Source organism: Anopheles stephensi, chromosome 3 (assembly GCF_013141755.1).
Source record: "Anopheles stephensi strain Indian chromosome 3, UCI_ANSTEP_V1.0, whole genome shotgun sequence".
NCBI lineage: Eukaryota > Metazoa > Arthropoda > Insecta > Diptera > Culicidae > Anopheles > Anopheles stephensi.
Window position 1 is genome coordinate 43,784,249 of NC_050203.1, and position 18,331 is coordinate 43,802,579.

General features: G+C 46.7%; 4 protein-coding genes across 10 annotated transcripts; 3 read left to right on the plus strand and 1 right to left on the minus strand.

The window, feature by feature from the left end:
- Window positions 1-334: 334 nt before the first annotated feature.
- Window positions 335-4,385, plus strand: LOC118510976 (ionotropic receptor 25a). Its single transcript, XM_036053477.1, has 10 exons — window positions 335-545; window positions 698-847; window positions 939-1,144; window positions 1,275-1,539; window positions 1,623-1,860; window positions 1,954-2,314; window positions 2,390-2,982; window positions 3,054-3,239; window positions 3,309-3,638; window positions 3,731-4,385. Exons 1-10 carry the CDS (start codon window positions 440-442, stop codon window positions 4,152-4,154), a joined length of 2,859 nt encoding a protein of 952 aa, XP_035909370.1. The 5' UTR covers window positions 335-439; the 3' UTR covers window positions 4,155-4,385.
- On the minus strand, window positions 4,386-14,876 carry LOC118510977 (28S ribosomal protein S9, mitochondrial). The gene is made up of 7 exons (XM_036053478.1): window positions 14,716-14,876; window positions 14,253-14,639; window positions 14,102-14,190; window positions 13,789-14,033; window positions 13,597-13,712; window positions 4,686-4,848; window positions 4,386-4,609 (listed from the first exon to the last, which is right to left on the minus strand). Exons 1-7 carry the CDS (start codon window positions 14,779-14,781, stop codon window positions 4,518-4,520), a joined length of 1,158 nt encoding a protein of 385 aa, XP_035909371.1. The 5' UTR covers window positions 14,782-14,876; the 3' UTR covers window positions 4,386-4,517.
- On the plus strand, window positions 6,778-13,282 carry LOC118510975 (transient receptor potential channel pyrexia-like). Of its 6 annotated transcripts, none has more exons than XM_036053469.1 (3): window positions 6,778-6,919; window positions 8,147-8,651; window positions 9,027-13,282. In XM_036053469.1, the coding sequence occupies exons 2-3, from the start codon at window positions 8,521-8,523 to the stop codon at window positions 12,229-12,231; spliced, it is 3,336 nt and encodes a 1,111-aa protein (XP_035909362.1). In that variant the 5' UTR covers window positions 6,778-6,919; window positions 8,147-8,520; the 3' UTR covers window positions 12,232-13,282. The 6 variants fall into 6 exon arrangements, with proteins under 6 accessions (XP_035909362.1, XP_035909367.1, XP_035909363.1 ...); XM_036053474.1 differs by having other exon boundaries at window positions 6,799-6,822; XM_036053470.1 differs by having other exon boundaries at window positions 6,829-7,015.
- Window positions 14,877-15,348: 472 nt separating the features above from the next.
- On the plus strand, window positions 15,349-18,304 carry LOC118510979 (probable glutamine--tRNA ligase). Of its 2 annotated transcripts, XM_036053481.1 has the most exons (3): window positions 15,349-15,440; window positions 15,522-17,044; window positions 17,112-18,304. In XM_036053481.1, the coding sequence occupies exons 2-3, from the start codon at window positions 15,538-15,540 to the stop codon at window positions 17,918-17,920; spliced, it is 2,316 nt and encodes a 771-aa protein (XP_035909374.1). In that variant the 5' UTR covers window positions 15,349-15,440; window positions 15,522-15,537; the 3' UTR covers window positions 17,921-18,304. The 2 variants fall into 2 exon arrangements, with proteins under 2 accessions (XP_035909374.1, XP_035909373.1); XM_036053480.1 differs by having other exon boundaries at window positions 15,414-17,044; window positions 17,112-18,071.
- The last annotated feature ends 27 nt before the right edge of the window (window positions 18,305-18,331 follow it).

Below are 18,331 nucleotides of genomic sequence, written 5' to 3' on the forward strand. Positions count from 1 at the left end.
GATGAAAGTGAGGTTGACAAAATTGTTTTCACATCGTCATCATTCCACGGTACGGAACATTTGCCAGGGAAAATTGTCCTTTAGCTATTCCACACCGATTTCGTACAGCAAGCCAGATGCTTTGAAACATTGATGTTGTCCAATCAGTTTGTGGATACAGAGCCATTAGAGGACTTTACACCAGGTACATTTGGCAATCACGTAAGTACACGTGTGACAACGATCTTCCACGGATCGATACATTGGCGCATGCACTTGCAATATGCCATAACATTAGAACCGTACGTAGTGTTAGGATCTCCCCGGTAACGCATCAGGACAACAGATCCCGCTCGACGAGTCCATTGGTTTGGTAGCCAATGCCTTCAACTTCAGTAGACCTGCGACGAGCGTCGGATTATTGACGGTTCCAGTTTTCAGTAGCGTTCTACCCACCATCATGGCTCCGGGAGCCGAAAAGCGTTGGATAATCCTACTCTTGCTCCAGATTGTATCGTTTGCAATAGTGGCGATCGTGGGACAAACCACCCAAAACATTAACATTTGTAAGAACCGCCGCCGAATACGGCACTTTTTCTCTCGTGCTTTATTAGCCCGCCCCGGTGGCTGCACTGCTCATATAGCAGTAGTTCTGCTTAATTAAGAATTCACAGCTTGCAATGCAAGTTTAATGGACCACACTTTACATGCTCAACAGTGTTCGTCAACGAGGTGGACAACAATTTGGCCAATGTAGCAGTTGAGGTGGCGCTTAACTACGTGAAGAAAAATCCTCAGCTAGGCCTTTCGGTCGAAATGATGTACGTTGAGGGCAATCGAACGGATTCCAAGGACCTTCTACAAGCGCGTAAGTAATCAAGTGAATGGGCTGCAACTTTCACGCTCGTATCCATGTGCTGAGTTGCCCACTGTTTCCCTATTTCTGGCGTCTCCCACAGTATGTTCGAAGTATGGTCAGGCGCTGAGCGATAATCGACCGCCGCATTTACTGCTCGATACTACGCTCACCGGAGTCTCGTCGGAAACGGTGAAATCGTTCAGTCTCGCGCTCGGCATTCCCACCGTATCGGCCTCCTTCGGGCAGGAGGGGGACTTGCGGCAGTGGCGGGACCTAACACCGACCAAACGAGGCTATTTGTTGCAGGCAAGTGCGCGCATATCGGTGGCATTGCTCGTCCAAAGCAATTATGCTGAATCGGACATACGCTCTCGCTGGTTTCCGTGCACACTGTGTGCGCTAACATGTTTTCTACATTCCTTCTCTCACGGCTCAGGTTATGCCGCCGGCCGATATGATTCCACAAGTGATTCGATCTATTATCATCTACATGAACATCACCAATGCTGCCATCCTGTACGACCAAACATTCGTAATGGATCACAAATACAAAGCTCTGCTGCAGAACATTCCAACGCGCCACGTTATCACCAGCATTGCCGACGATCGGGACAGGGCCAGCCAAATAGAGAAACTCCGCAACTTGGACATTAATAACTTCTTTGTGCTCGGTTCCATAGCATCCATCAAACAGGTGTTGGGTAAGTGGACGGGTCAAATGGAAAGTTTTCCGTTAAGAAACGTTCTCATTTTCACGTCTATGCTTTATGTTTTGAATTCACAGAATCGGCTAAAAACGAATACTTTGAGCGCAATTTTGCGTGGCATGCCATCACTCAGGAGCAGAAGGATCTAACGTGCAATGTGGAAAACGCAACCATCATGTTCCTTCGGCCGATGTCGGACAGTTCGAGTAAAGATCGGCTGGGCAGCATTCGCACCACGTACAACCTTAAGCAGGAACCTCAAATCACCGGATTTTTCTACTTCGACCTAACGCTACGAGCGTTGATTGCGATAAAGTTAGCCGAATTTCCTCTCTTGCCCTCGTAGCGTGGCGACACGGCATTATCATGCGATGGTTTGTTTTCTTTCTTTGCTTTTGCTTACCCTAGGAACATACTGCAATCTGGATCTTGGCCGTCAAACATGAAGTACATCACTTGCGAGGACTACGATGGGACCAACACACCGAACCACACGATCGATCTTAAGACGGCTTTCGTTGAAGTGACCGAGCCTACTACGTTCGGGCCGTTCGAAATACCGAAGGGAGCCAAAGTGCCATTCAACGGTAACACTTTCATGAAATTCGATATGGATATTAATGCAGTTTCCATCCGTAGCGGCGCCTCCGTTAATACGCGCAATCTCGGCACATGGGAAGCGAGCCTCGGCGCACCGATCAACGTGGCTAATGAGGCGGAAATAAAAAATCTCACTGCCGACGTTGTCTACCGTGTGTATACGGTGGTGGTAAGTAGTGTCAACGCTGTAGCTGATGTCGGCAATTGGACAGTCTATTTCCACTAACCCGCTCGGAGCTTGCAGCAAGCGCCCTTCATAATGCGTGACCCGACCGCGCCCAAAGGCTTCAAGGGGTACTGCATCGATCTGCTGAACAAAATCGCCGAGATAGTGGAGTTTGACTACGAGATCCGCGAGGTGGAGGACGGCAAATTTGGCAACATGAACGAAAACGGCGAATGGAACGGGATCGTGCGTAAGCTGATCGACAAGCAGGCCGACATCGGGCTCGGATCAATGTCGGTGATGGCCGAGCGGGAAACGGTTATCGATTTTACCGTCCCATACTACGATCTGGTTGGCATTAGCATCATGATGCAGCTGCCCAGTACGCCCAGCTCATTGTTTAAGTTTCTCACCGTGCTGGAAACGAATGTGTGGCTCTGCATTTTGGCCGCCTACTTTTTTACCAGCTTTCTCATGTGGGTCTTTGACCGCTACAGTCCGTATAGTTACCAGAATAATAGAGAAAAGTACAAGAATGACGATGAAAAGCGCGAGTTCAACATCAAGGAATGTCTGTGGTTCTGCATGACATCGCTCACACCGCAAGGCGGCGGAGAGGCGCCGAAAAATCTATCCGGACGCTTAGTTGCTGCTACCTGGTGGTTGTTTGGGTCAGTAGCTGGTGGTTTTTGCAGTTTTGGTTGAACCCGGCAAACCCTAACCTGTTGCGCATTTTTCGCAGGTTTATCATTATTGCCTCATACACAGCCAATTTGGCAGCCTTTCTCACGGTGTCACGATTGGACACGCCAGTCGAATCGTTGGACGATTTGTCCAAGCAGTACAAAATTCTCTATGCCCCACTGAACGGATCGTCGGCAATGACATACTTCCAGCGAATGGCGGACATTGAAGCCAAATTTTACGAGTAAGTACCCTGGCATCATAGACCGTATAGCATTTTTGCGATATTGTTCACTTGCTTTGCTAATTTCAGAATTTGGAAGGAGATGTCCCTTAACGACTCATTGACGGCGGTCGAACGGTCAAAGCTAGCCGTCTGGGATTATCCGGTCAGCGACAAGTACACCAAAATGTGGCAAGCGATGCTAGAGGCAGGCTTGCCAAACAGTCTGGAAGAAGCCGTCCAGCGCATTCGAAACTCCACGTCTGCCTCTGGCTTTGCATTTTTGGGCGATGCTACCGACATTCGTTACCAGGTGCTGACGAATTGCGACTTACAAATGGTGGGTGAAGAATTTTCCCGCAAGCCGTATGCGATCGCAGTACAGCAGGGTTCACCGTTGAAGGATCAGTTTAACAACGCGTATGTATAGTAGTAAATTGTTTGAATAATATTATTTACATTATTCTCACACACACACGCAACATTTGTGCATTATCTTCCATAACGTGTAGCATACTGATGCTGTTGAATCGACGCGAGTTGGAAAAACTGAAGGAGCAATGGTGGAAAAATGACGATGTGCAAAACAAGTGCGAAAAGCCGGACGATCAGTCCGACGGCATATCGATACAAAACATTGGTGGCGTGTTTATCGTAATATTTGTGGGTATTGGCATGGCCTGCATTACGCTACTGTTTGAGTTTTGGTACTACAAGTACCGCAATAACTCAAAGGTGATCGATATTGTGGATTCGTCCGAGCAGCAGCAGCAGCAACAGCAGCACCAACAAGCTACGGTCGTGAAAAGTGTTCGTCCTGCCGGCAAGCTCATCAAACAAGATTCACTAAAGGATGCCACTAAAGGCCAACATTACCAAACCCTCCGCACACGTACCTTGATGCCCAACCTGAGCAAATTTCAACCTCGATTCTGAACTGCGGTTTGGGACCGTTCGCAAAGCTAACGACACAGCCTAAAGTATTACGAATATGGAAAGCGGACCTCCATTTACATGGAGTGTTTCTTTACTTGCTAGCTTATAATACATTACAGTAATGGGGATATAGATATAAGATTATTCGATTGTACCTAAAACAGAATTTGTAAAACACCTGAAAATCATGTTTCTCTTTTTTGCAAAAATAAACACAAAGCATAGATAAAATATGTGCGATGAAGTATTCTTTCCCATCAGCAGGATTGATCGGTCGCTATTGTGATTCTACAAGCACTAGAACGATTCATTTATTGCGACAAAAATAGTTTTTCACTCACGCATCTCATACTGCTCTCGATTTTAGCGTTTCTTCCACGTGTACTTCCTGCGAGCACCTGCCTGTCCCGGCTTCTTACGTTCTCGACGACGATAGTCGCGAGTCAATAGACCAGCTAGAAATTGTGAATGGACTCATTTACTGATGCTATAAAGCAGCCTGTTTTAAGATTTCACAAAAGCTATTCTTACCGACGCGCATACGAGCAATTTGCTCCGCGTCCACGAAACTACGCAACGCCATCGCGATACCCCACCGTACAGCGCCTGCTTGTGATGAAGGTCCTCCGCCAGAAACGTTTGCCGCAACATCCACCTTTCCACTCATGTTGGTAAACAGCAGCGGAAAAAGGACCTGAAATTAAAGTAATAAATAAATAAGGAAGGACTCGCAGCAAGGCTACACAGGATTGGGTCTTATTTGCCAATGTTTGCCTAGATTGAATAGTCCATGACCACAATTTTACCCTCTCGATCTGTTTCTCCGTGAAGGTAACTTCTTAATGTTCATCGTAGTAGGTGCAAACGAATACCTGCTTGATTATCCCTAAAGATGGGTCTCTTCTTCTTCTTCTCCTTCTTTCTTGGCCCTACGACCTCTTAAGGTCATGGCTGCCATTTCTGGCCTACCAGACTTATTGATACCACCATAGTTGGATAGTCTTCTTCTTCCTTGGCACTACAACCTCGAAAGGTCTCGGCCTGCCATTTCTGGCTGTCTGTGACTTAATTTTACCCGTAGTAAAGTATTCAGCCTTACGTACGGGGATTTGAACCCCAGCCCTGCCGTGTGAAGACTGGATAGTCAGTCCTCACTATATGGGTACGGCCCAGATGAGATTTGAACACCGGTCTTTTCGAGTCAAGACTGGCGCCGCTGTCGCATGTGATCCAGCACCGGGCCGTCCCAAGTTGCGTCTCGGTCATCGTACTAGTTCATTTCGCCGTCGGGATGTCTGACCGTTCGAAAAACATAGTATCAGAACGAAATTCAGTGCTCTGTAGAGTCAGGGCAGAGTTGATCGGCTAAAGCCTTTCCGTACGCAGGACAGAATGTCGCAGCTACGAGTAAATTAAGCAGTTCAATATGTAAGGAAAGGCCTAGAGACCTATTAAGGTTGTAAGAGCTGTTGCCGCGGGCTATGATGCTGCTGTTTGCCGTTGTGTTTAAGAATAAGATTTTTCACATCTTTTTCTATCCTTTCAAGTTCGATATGCTGGCTGCTGCTACACTTAGGATTGCCATCAGCTACGTCATAAGCATGTGCCAATATTTGGATTAGCTTTTGAGTAATAATCACCAAAGATTACAGTGGAAAATTTATTGTGCTATCTTTTTCACACATGTGCAACATTATACCTTTGCTCTAAAGAATCTCCTCACACGCACACTATTACAGTATAATAATGAGCCATAGAACCAGAGTAAGCATTAACATTAAAATTAGTTGGGAATAACCAACCATCAACACGTGTGGCCAAGGTTTAAAAACTTCACCTGATCATAACCACGCACAAACAACTCTGCAGTAGTGGGAAATTCCAGATTCTAAGACACTCGGACCAGAACACTGAAATTGGCGTTGAATTCAGAAACTGATCTTAAACTATTCTTGGTTGGCCATTACAATTTGAATAAATGCTGTTAGAACTAATTTGGACAAAACGTGATTTACTGAACCAAGTCGTCAATAATGTTGGGTTGGATTGGGTCTTGCATGGTAGGTACCGCATTTTTAACATAATTTTAGATTTTCATGCATCCGACACAATCGTGCAGCGCTTTTCCAACTAGTTCGGGGTTCAGTTTACCGGATCTCTACAGCACACTCTTCCGTGGGCTTTGCCGACCACTGGCTACCCATGTGCGTGAGTCTGCTTCACCAACGAACAGAAAAGATGTCCCGTCGAAAAGAGCATGTCTCTTCCAGTGTGTTAGTTATTTCAAAACTTTCAAAACGCTGCGATAGACCCATGCGAACGCCAGCGACGCACATCACATCCACTAGCATGATCAAACAACATTTGCTCTTGCTCGCTCGCACTCTGCTCTTTCCATCCATTTATCTCTATTTGATCGGTTTAGATTGTTTCGACACGCTTCTTCCCCGAGCGGATTGTTATCATTCAGAAAAAAAAGTCACAAATCAGATGCTTCATCTCAGAACATGGTTCGTAGCTCGCCGCGGGTACAATGGAACGGTGCCCGCGAGGTATGATGCTACTGTTTGCCGTTGTGTTTGTCCTCTATGGATTTCGATCAACAGCCAGCAGAGCAGCAGACAATCGTACCGCAGGAGAGACGACACTCGGCAGTATTTTGAATCGGGTAGTCTGACAGTTACCACCGTGCACGATCGTCGCGTGTCTGTGGACGGTTAGTGATCCACTCCAAGCCACTCGGTCGGCTGTTTCAGGTGGTCCAGGTGCGGTATTGCGGAGCATCGAAAGCTTCTGCGTGTTTCAGTGATTTTGGGGTGTTAGACGTTGAACAGTTTTGTTAAAGCATCCGCTCCTTGACCGTTAGTGAAACATTTTTGAGTTATTCACCTACTAGCACTCAGTTAAATGTGCTGCCGTTGTGATTTTCAGCATCCGAATTAATCATCGATTCATCAGTGAATTGTCACGATGGACTAAGCTTTATCCGGCGTTAGTCTAACAATGTGCGCTACTGCAAGACAAGACACAGCTTTAAAGTGATTGCATTTATAAATTATGCGCGTGTGTGACTGTGTGTATGTTGCTGTGTACGTTTGTGATAAGAAAAATTGAATGTGATTTTGTGCCACGCCTGGTCGCCTCTTCCATTCTGCATTTGCGAGCTGCACAAACGAAATAGATTGTTTCCATTGTTGATCTTCATCCTACATAAATTTTATCGTCGCTTTTTACGACTATTCCCACCAGAAGGGACGTGTGACAGTAAGATATTATAGAGTTGGGCAGCACACTTATTTCTCAGTTTATCGCGAATACGATGCCGTTCAACATCCTAATGGAACAACCTTTAGACCTAATAAAACGATCATTCGCATACGGTGCATAGTAGCAGCACGTTTCTGGCAGAACCATACATTCTTCCAACGCACGGACTAGCAACAATCTCAACGATTTTTAGAGGCAGTCAGAAACAGTTCAAACCGATACAATGAAAAGCATATTTTGCATTGAATCTGATACACATTCATATGGTCCGCGCTTGATGGCGCCATTACAATATACACATATTTTTGTGTACTCATTTGCACGAATCAATGAACTGGCAACAGGCTCCTGGATTCCGATAAATTGTAAATTTTCATGTTACGATTCTCTCCTCTAAGCGCATGACACTGGTACAAACCATTTTGAACCGCCCTGCTCTCACCAAAAATGTGTTGTCCGTCGAGCGGCTGTTTCGATGATCGCAACAGCCAAAACTCGTTGGCTTTTTGTGTGCAAAAACTCGTTTCAAATACGAGCCAGCACAAAATCAAGATCGCGCGTCTCTTCCGTTATGTCTCCCACCGTTTCAATCATTTCATTTCCTTTTTTTTTTAAATCCAGTTTTTTTGTATACCAAACTGCCTCGTAACTGTTGCTGCTTCTCTTTCGCTCGCCAGTGGTTACAAATGAGGTTTATGAGTCTCTTTTCTGTTGCTACCTTGCAGGTGTAGTGCTGATCATTATCCCTCTAGCATGCAGCAACAACACGCCGATCAATAGTTTGTCCAGCCGACGAGACTTCGGACGACCGAACGAACACCGTTCGCAGGGGATTGAAAAGATAAAATAAAATAGCAAGCAGCTTCAAACACGTCCACTACACCAAAACCACAAATGGAACAGTCAGAATGAATCGCCACTACCGGAGGCATGGATGTTCCAGCTCCGACGCCATCGAACGATCACCATTTACAGCTTGCAAGAACAACAATAGCTGCCCTCGAAACAATAGGGTTCGACAAATTGAACTAACTGATTAAACAAACCACATTAAACCTTATACAACAAGGTAACGGTCGGTCGCCACCCGAGCATCAAAATGGACAATTATGGCTTTAAAGATAGTGATAGTACACCACCAGCGACGCCACCGGTACGACCGCCTCGAATATTTCGGACAGTAAGCTGCATCGAGAATGGATCTCTCAAAATTCCTCGTTTGACTACCAGGTAAATAATAAACATCGCTTTTGGTTCGTTTAACATACACGGATCGTGTCTAGCAAATGTTTTGCAGAAGAGGACAAATGTATTACCACCCAGCTACAAACTAACGGTTCATATTTTCTGTTCGCTGTAGCCATCTACTTGCTTCTGTTTGCCTTCCATTAGCAAGAAAGTGTGCCACGTCCAGGCTACAGTTGTTGTTCTGTATCATTGAATACCGGCCGTATTTCTCTGCATGGGCGTTTTTTCGGTACCGGATTCAAATTTGTGGTCCTAACATTAGCATCAATTGTTCAAATATTCAAACTCCAGCGGCGATTAATGTGACCAAATTTCAGTAGCTTGCTTCTAAACCTCGTTTCTGTTTTGCAATTACAGATTTACTACAGCGTCCACCAAGGATGCGAACGCACAAGCTGGTGATCCAGAAGCCGCCTTAGCCGAACCCATCGTGATTGAAAATGGGCTCTATAATGATGGTAAAAGCAAGCCAACAATTTTGCAAAATATTATAACTGGCACGGCTGGTGGGATTAGTGTCTCTGTAGCGGATGATCACAGCAAGTCTGCAACAACCAATGAAAGCTCTACCGTAACAAACTCTAGTACCAAAACGACCTCACCACACAGCAGTGGAACAGGTCAAGCGAATGGACGTAAATCGCACATTGACAGTTACGAGTATATGGAGGTTGGGCCGTCCCCGCCCGCCGAAGGGGCGCCCAATCTCTACGATAGCTACGACGAAAGCTACTCCGAATCTAGTGCCCAGCTCTGCAATGACATCATCCGCATATCGCTCACCGAGCAGATGCGTCTGGCTGGAGGCAGGGTATCGATACTTGAAAGCTTCGAAAACGAACCCCTACTCGATAGTACGATCATCGAGCAGCTGCTGCGTGCAACGCCAACACCTCCATCGTCGGGGCCAGCATCGAACGCCGCGGCGATTGGGTCTTCCAGCAGCGGAGCACACCAGTTGGAGAAAAATATCTGCTTTCTGTGGGCGGCATTTCTGCGAAAGTTCCATCTCCTTGAGCAGTGCGTTAAGCTCGGTGCGGACATAAACTTCTGCGACACCAACGGGTTGACAGCGCTGCACCTCGCGTCGTTTAGCGGTTGCACGGAGTGCTGTGCGTTTCTGATTCATCATAAGCTCGATGTAAACATGCAACCGAAATGGTACACTCCGCTGCATTGCGCCGCATTCGGGAACTCGCTCGCTACCGCTGAGTTGCTAATTAAAAATGGAGCTCGCATTGATGTGCCAACCAACAAGCAGCATTGCGAGGAATCTCTCTTGCATTGCGCCGTACGTTCGAATGCAATCGAATGTCTTCGATTCTTCATCGCCCACGGCTCAAACGTTAACGCGCTTGAACGGAATGGAACCAACCCGATCCATCTTGCCGCTGATCTCGGTCACGCCCAGTGCCTTGCAGCACTTTTGGAATGCCCGGATGCTGATCCGAATGTGCGCATACAGCAGGGCGACAAGCAGATGACCGCACTGCATCTTGCCGCGGACGAGGGTAACTTAGACTGTGTGACCCAACTGCTGGCTCGTGGCGCCGATGTCCGTGCCCGAAATCATCGTGGCTTCACACCGCTGCATCTAGCCGCCCGCAGCGGAAGCGCCGACTGTGTGGAGGCACTGCTAAAGCTTGGTGGCTGTGATCCGAATATGGCCGATTTCGATCAGCGAACGCCACTGCACGCGGCGGTCAGCAAATCCGATACTGCCGTGGAGATGATCGAAACACTGATTGCATGGGGCGCAAACGTCAATCAACGAGACGTGTACGGATTTACGGCACTGCATTTGGCCGCATTGGACGCACTGGGTCCCTGTGTAGAAACGTTGCTCTATCATGGCGCAGATGTCACGATGAAATCACGCAAGGGAACGAGTGCTCTCAACATCATCAGTCGCAAAACTCCGGCATCTCTTGGAGTCATACAGTGCAAGCTGGACGCGGCTATTACGCTGACACATTCGCAAGATTCATCCAGCCGGGAGGTGGAATTGGAACTTGACTTTCGCAGCATTTTGCAGCATTGCCATCCGAGGGAGATCAGTTACCTAAATACGTTTGTGGACGATGGACAAAAGGAGTTTCTTCAACATCCACTTTGCTCAGCCTTCCTGTACATCAAATGGAACAAAATACGCAAATACTACATCGCCCGATTGCTGTTTTGCTTTACCTTCGTACTGTTTCTAACGCTGTACGTGCTCACAGCGCTAGCGCACAACTGCTACAACGGAAGCAAGGATATGAAAGAAACTATCCAGGAGCAGGAGCTCTGCCAGAAGCAATCCATCTTCGGAGACATGTTGCGCAACAATCCGTTCGTGATTGAAATGCAGTGGATGGTTCTTGTGGCGATTACCGCTATTGAAATATGTCGCAAAATCTATGGCATCACCGGGTATACCTCACTCAAACACTACGTCACGCAAACAGAGAACGCAATCGAATGGTTTATCATACTGAGCGTATTTGTTATCTCCTACATTTACACCAAGCGAACCTACACCTGGCAGAATCACGTCGGAGCCTTCGCAGTGCTGCTTGGATGGACCAATCTGATGCTCATGATCGGACAGCTGCCCGTGTTTGGAGCCTATGTCGCGATGTACACCAAAGTGCAGGTTGAGTTTGCCAAACTGTTCATGGCCTATTCGTGCATGTTGATAGGCTTCACGATCAGCTTTTGTGTCATCTTTCCATCGTCCTCTTCGTTTGCCAATCCCTTCATGGGATTCATTACGGTGCTGGTAATGATGACGGGCGAACAGGATCTGGAACTGCTGATCAATGATCCGGACGGCAAAGATCCACCGTTTCTGCTCGAGATCAGCGCACAAATTACCTTTGTATTGTTTCTGCTGTTTGTGACAGTCATTCTGATGAACCTGCTCATCGGCATTGCTGTGCACGATATACAAGGGTTGAAAAAAACGGCCGGCCTATCGAAACTAGTTCGTCAGACGAAACTAATTTCCTATATCGAATCGGCCCTTTTCAACGGCTGGTTACCAAACTGGTTGCGCAATTTGCTCTACTACACAGCGCTTGTTTCGCCACAGGCTTATCGCGTGGTGCTGAGTGTTAAACCCCTCAATCCCGGCGAAACAAGACTCCCGCGGGACATTATGATGGCAGCATACGAGGTGGCGAAGCAGAAAAAACACTACAGCAGAAAAAATGTGTCCACAGTGCGCCGTAATCTGTCGTACGAGCCGCCGAAAGCATCGCCACTGATGAACGGAATACGACCCAAACCTTACGACCGCTGTGATAGCAGCTTCTCTGTACCTGGCAACCGACGGGCTACAAACGGAGGAATAGGGCTAACGTCACCGAACAGTGATCATACTTCTAAGTTTGGGTACGTCTATGACACCCCGACACTGTACGGCTTAACCAACAAGCTAGACGAACACAGCGACTACATCGGCAACATTTCAGCTGAGATCGCAGAGCTGCGATCATCGGTAGAAGAGAATCAGCAGATGCTGCGCCAGTTGCTGCAATTATTAAGTAAAAGTCCACAGCACACTATTCCATCGAACTAATAACTGCGCCTTGGACAAGAACGTCATCTTCACCCCGTCCAGTAGAAGCTGCACCGAACGTATGGTCCGTGGTGCTAATCTAGCTCGAAGATAGCATAACCCCGCAGTGCAGGTGGAAGCTTTCTGCTACATTTAATCAAACATTGTCCACAATAACAACATAGATGTGATTTTGCATAGCATGTAGTACATAATGTTAACACGAAACTCGACACAGGGTTTATAAACACTGAGCAATAGATTAGTTACAGAGTAGTGTGACCCACGCAACTATTTTAACGACATCTATGCCTGTCGTCTTTAGTATTATCTTCAAAATGTAGTTACGTTCTTTTTATAACTATGGTACTGAACAAGCGTTAGCACTATGCATTACAAACATCGTTACAACTATGATAACTTCCGAACACTATCAGAGACACTTTTTAAGTAACAAAATACAGTAATAAAACTGTCTATGCACAGGATTCCACATCATTCTACCAAATTTCTTTGGCTGGCCTGCTCCTATAGAGTACGTCTAACAGACATGGCCTGGCGTACAATCCGTTTCCGGGAAACACGGTCCATGGCTGCACGGCCCCATCCCCGGCTGCATCCGATCGAACAAAGTTAAAAAAATCAAAGCATTGTCGCGCGAAACCATGCTCATGATTCATTGTGTTTTCGTCTCCGCTGGTTAAAGCATTAAGACGTGCTAGATGTTGGTGCATCACATTCACCAGAGTCTGATCTTATTACAAGACCATCTTCGTTGCATCGATGCATCGTTTCTACTGCGTTTTCTAAGAAATGGACTTACCGTTCCTCGCTTATCCATTTGTTTAAGCCGAGAACGAAAGAACAGATCTGACGAACGACTTTGTCAAGGAAACAATGTACGAACCGAACGGGATCTGCCCGCCCAATCAAACAAAGAGCGCTCAATTCAATGGCGATTCATAGTATAGCTCCGAATGGACAAAGTCTAGAAAGAACACAAGATGTAGGCAGGCACCTTGGGTTTCCTCATATTTTCTATAAAATAATCATGAAATAAAGGAAGTCAATTCGTACAAAGAGCCTTTCAGCAGTTTGTAAATCCAACATTATTACGGGTAAGTTATGTAGCATGGTGTAGAAGAGCCCAATACCACATACTTCTTCTTCATCTTCCTTGGCACTACAGTCTCGAGAGGTTTCGGCCTGCCACTTTTGGATTTCTGTGACTTAATTTTTACCCGTAATAAAGTAGTCACGTACGGGGAGGCGGTCTGGACGGGATTTGAACCCCAGTCCTGTCGTGTGAAGATCCGTTATCTCCTCGGCCACCGGCACGCCCCCAATACCAAAAACAAAAGTACAAAAAAACGAAAAGGAACTTACCTGCTCACGTTGCTGTGTATTTCCTACGTTGCGTAGGTCCTGCCCATTCACTTCAATCTTTCCGGTACCCGGGAACGTCACAGTTACATCTCCTCGGGCTGTTTTACGTAAACACTCTAAAACGAACATGTATGTAGACTGCATTAAACATTCCATCCGGTAAGTACGAACTGCAGTAATGTCAAACTTTACCGTAAATCGTTACATACTGCCGCCCATCGGCATCGTGCTGCGGCGTAGGAATGGTATCGTTCTCGAGCTTGGAAATTAGGGGTTTTCTGTACTCGTACACAAACCCTTTTACCCGATCGGACAGTGGATGACTCACAAGACGGTTCATTGCACTGACAAAGTTTTCATACTCAATGTCCGATATGGTTTCGACAATTTTCTTTTCCAACAGCTCTTTGGGCAACCATTCCGAGCCCGTCGTGTCTCTGCAATGAACGAACGAACTGTGCAGTGCACCTAACAAACCAACATGGCCAACATTACTGCTACTTACAGTGTGCTTCCCGCAGAATCCAAAGATTTGCCTTTGAGTCTGGTTGCATCTTCCAACGCGTTTAGTTTGTTAATATTTTCAACAATGTCCTTAAATAGAATCAACACATTAACATACCAGCTACCCTTACCGCAGTGTGACGATAACTTACAAAGAGAAGCTGAAACAAATTTGGCCGGCCCGTGTAGAACAAGGTGTGGAAAGGTCGACCCGTTTCATCGAATTCAGCTCCCTTTGTTTTGGGAATAAATTCTTCTGGAGGCTTCATCGTGGGTCTCGCTGCTGGATCATACAGACCGGAAGGGAACAGATACTGCACTGCCTGGTCGATATCTTTCTGCGTGAAACTTTCCACATCCGCTCCCATCATGTTGGCCAAATGTCGCTTGCCCAGCTTATATTCTAAACGGGCTGTTTCCATACAGCTTTCATGCTCTTTTGCCCGCTCCAAATAAGCCTTCATTGCCTTACTAATCTTGGCCTTTTGCACACTGGCCACATCTTCGGCATTGTAAACAGCCGAACAGTGGATAAGCGCCTGAAATGTAAAACAATGAATAAGCCCCTGAACAACATTGCTTCATCATCAACAGGTTCTATGGTGTCTAGCTTACCGCATTTGCACAGCGCGTTTGCCTAGGAAGTGTGGATCGTAAACCTCGGGTAAGAAGTGAAAACATTGCTAAATTCAATTGCCGGCACAGTTATTAAATAACACTGCAAGCTGAGTGCAGAGCACGTTGGCTGGTTTGTTATTGTTTCTGAATATTTGACAAGCAGCCCGCGGCTGCACATTTCTCACACCGAAATTGTCACAGTGAAAAAAGGGATTACAACCAAGGTGTATGGATAAAGGAGGTAGAGTTGTTCAGAGCTCTACTCTCTCTTCATAGCAGAGGGGTGGGAGGAGGCATTTATTCAGATTTTAGCCATACAATAATGACGGTATAATATATAACGTTCATATGGTAAGGTAACGAGACCAATCCTGTACGAGTGCACACATGCCCATACATATATTCACCCAAACAAGGTGAATTCATAGGCGTAAGCGAGATGGGCATAATAATAAAAGGAGAGCATAACATAAACATTCAGGTCATCATGAACCAAACTCGAGTTTGTGATAATTCATCCATGAGTGCGAACGGAAGAGATATATAAACAGAAAGAGAGGGGGGTATTTATCCTCTTGGGAAAAATTCCCCTTGGGAAATACATACACCTTGGATTACAAAAATAAATTGCGTTCCAGAAACGTCAATGATAGAAGACCGCACGACCACACTCTGTCCCACACTTCCAATCGCTGTCACTTATTTCATCATACGTGTGTGCGGTACATACAGTTTTTTCTGCTCTCGTTGAGCTTCTACTTAATTTAAGAAATAACATTTTCACCATTATTTCGGTTTCTCAGTACCAGGCCTGCAACTATGGAGCATCTTACCTCCCTTGGACTGAACGAGCAGAAGATTAAGGAAACGCTTAAAAATGCAACGCTTACCGCCACGATTTCACGTGCCTTCTCGTATCTTCCGCCGGGTGTCGAGCTGAGCTCCGCACAAAAGCCATTAATATTCCAGGCTTGCTCGAAGTTAAAACCGCAGAGTGCTCAATTTTTGGAGCTGATTGTTAGGAAAATCTTGGATAACAGTCTGGACACGAGTTTGCGGGTGGACACGGCCCTCGAATATGTGCTTGCGAACGTCACGAAAGCCACGTTCAACGAGGCCGATTTCGATGCTGCGTGTGGTGTCGGCGTAGTGGTAACTCCGGAAGAAATCGAAAAAGCAGTCGAGACAACTATTGCAAAATATCGGGACGACATTGTTGAACAGCGGTATCGGTTCAATGTCGGCAAATTGCTCGTCGAACTACGAGCCGCTTTGCCGTGGGTCGACGGAAAAGCGCTGAAGAGTGAAGTTGACGTTCAGATATTCGATCTTCTTGGCCCGAAAACGGTGGCAGATGAAGAAAAGGTAGCAAAGAAACGACGTGATCCACCGGCCGCGAGTGCTCCACAGAAGGAAGGTTCTGCGGCCGAGCCAGCAATAATTGGCAGTAACCGAACGGAAGGTCCTCGAACGATGGTCGATCTGATGCGTAACGTAGACTTCCATCGGCCGGGAGAGAATTTCAAGACGGATGGATACGTTGTTACTCCCCAAACTGAGCGTTTGTTGAAAGAGCATCTGCAGCGTACTGGCGGAAAAGTGCGCACACGCTTCCCACCGGAGCCCAACGGAATTCTCCACATCGGTCACGCCAAAGCAATCAACATCAACTTTGCGTACGCAACAGCAAACGAAGGAGTGTGTTTTCTTCGCTATGACGACACTAATCCGGAAAAGGAGGAGGAAAAGTTTGTGAAGGGCATTCGGGACATTGTCGAATGGCTCGGCTACAAACCGTTCAAAGTGACCTACTCATCCGACTACTTCCAGGAACTGTACGACTTTGCCGTACAGCTGATAAAGCAAGATATGGCCTACGTGTGCCATCATACGGCGGAGCAAATGAAGGGCTTTACCACGGAACCGTCGAAATGGCGCAACCGTCCGATTGCAGAAAGCCTCCAGCTTTTCGAAGACATGAAGAATGGAAAGATAGACGAGGGCGCCGCGACACTACGCATGAAGATTACGCTGGAAGAGGGTAAAATTGATCCGGTAGCTTACAGGATTAAATTTGTCCCCCACCACCGAACCGGTACGAAATGGTGCATCTATCCGACGTACGACTACACGCACTGTTTGTGCGATAGTCTGGAAGACATAACGCACTCCCTCTGCACGAAGGAGTTTCAATCGCGACGCTCCTCCTATTACTGGCTCTGCAACGCGCTCAACATATACTGCCCCGTACAGTGGGAATATGCGCGGCTCAACGTGAACTACACGGTCGTTTCCAAGCGCAAAATTAACAAGCTCATCACTGAGAGTAAGTATTGCATTCGCGCCGGGTGGTAGAATCTCGTGACGAGCTGATGTTTCGCTTTCTCTTCTAGACATTGTCAACGATTGGGATGATCCGAGATTGTTCACACTTTCGGCTCTGCGGCGCAAGGGATATCCGGCCGAGGCGATAAATAATTTCTGCGCTCAAATGGGTCTGACCGGGGCTCAAACGTCCATCGATCCTGCTGCCCTCGAAGCGTCCGCCAGAGATGTGTTGAATGTAACAGCGCCACGCACAATGGCCGTACTGGAGCCGCTGAAGATTACGATACTCAATTATCCGCATGAGGGGCCAGTCCAGGTTTCGGTGGCCGATTTTCCAAACATGCCCGAAAAAGGGACGCACATGGTTTGGTTCGACCGCGTGGTTTACATTGAGCGTTCCGACTTCATGGCAAATGCCGATAAATCCTTCCGTCGCTTAACACCGGGACAGCCGGTTGGGCTGAAATACATTGGTTCCATGCTGCGGGTGGAGAGCGTCGTGCGCAACTCGAGCTCGGTCGACGAGCTAGTGTGTCGGATCGAACCGTGTACGGCAACGGAAAAGCCGAAGGCCTACATACACTGGGTAAGCAAACCGGTGCCGGTGGAGGTACGTTTGTACGAGAGACTGTTCATACACAAAAACCCGGAGGACAGCAATGATGTGCCGGGTGGATTTTTGAGTGATTGTGCCACGGACACGATCCGCACGGTGTGTGGATACGTCGATGCCCACGTGAGCAGCAGTAAAGTGTACGACAAGTACCAGTTTGAACGCATTGGCTATTTCTCCGTTGATCCGGACAGTAGAAACGATCAACTAGTTTTCAATCGTACCGTCACGCTAAAAGAGGATACGGGCAAAACGAACTAGTTAGTTTGGCGGATTCATTCGGTGTGCTGTTGTTATTCTTTTTACACTGTCACGATAAGCCAGAATACATTTGCCATGCGATGTTTATAGAATATGTCACGTTAATTTATGAATAAACTGCATGGTTTTCATTAATGATGGGCAACCTATATGTTATTTGTGATGGCTTTTGTGGAATTTCTTCGAGAGTCGTAAGGAGGTGTTAAGGTCGAGCCGATTTTGTCCACTGAGCCTGCTTCTTGTATTCTCCTTTGTTATTATTATTATTATTATAATTTATTTCAACGGACCGCATGAGGCCCTCTTGAAGCGGGATTAAACATAAAATTACAAAATGCACATTACATGAATCAACGCGCGGACAAAATAAATTAACGAAGAGTGGGTCGCACACCACGAATGCAGTTTAAA

Excerpts from the sequence above, each read along its gene's own strand:
- LOC118510976 (XM_036053477.1), top strand. The coding sequence starts at position 440 with ATGGCTCCGGGAGCCGAAAAGCGTTGGATAATCCTACTCTTGCTCCAG. Across the intron at positions 1,145-1,274 it reads AACGAGGCTATTTGTTGCAG|GTTATGCCGCCGGCCGATAT; the intron begins GCAAGTGCGCGC and ends CTCACGGCTCAG. Across the intron at positions 3,639-3,730 it reads AAGGATCAGTTTAACAACGC|CATACTGATGCTGTTGAATC; the intron begins GTATGTATAGTA and ends CATAACGTGTAG.
- LOC118510975 (XM_036053469.1), top strand. The coding sequence starts at position 8,521 with ATGGACAATTATGGCTTTAAAGATAGTGATAGTACACCACCAGCGACG. Across the intron at positions 8,652-9,026 it reads ATTCCTCGTTTGACTACCAG|ATTTACTACAGCGTCCACCA; the intron begins GTAAATAATAAA and ends TTGCAATTACAG.
- LOC118510977 (XM_036053478.1), bottom strand. The coding sequence starts at position 14,781 with ATGTTTTCACTTCTTACCCGAGGTTTACGATCCACACTTCCTAGGCAA. Across the intron at positions 14,034-14,101 it reads GATTCTGCGGGAAGCACACT|AGACACGACGGGCTCGGAAT; the intron begins GTAAGTAGCAGT and ends CGTTCATTGCAG. Across the intron at positions 4,849-13,596 it reads ATACACAGCAACGTGAGCAG|GTCCTTTTTCCGCTGCTGTT; the intron begins GTAAGTTCCTTT and ends CTTTAATTTCAG.
- LOC118510979 (XM_036053481.1), top strand. The coding sequence starts at position 15,538 with ATGGAGCATCTTACCTCCCTTGGACTGAACGAGCAGAAGATTAAGGAA. Across the intron at positions 17,045-17,111 it reads TAACAAGCTCATCACTGAGA|ACATTGTCAACGATTGGGAT; the intron begins GTAAGTATTGCA and ends TTTCTCTTCTAG.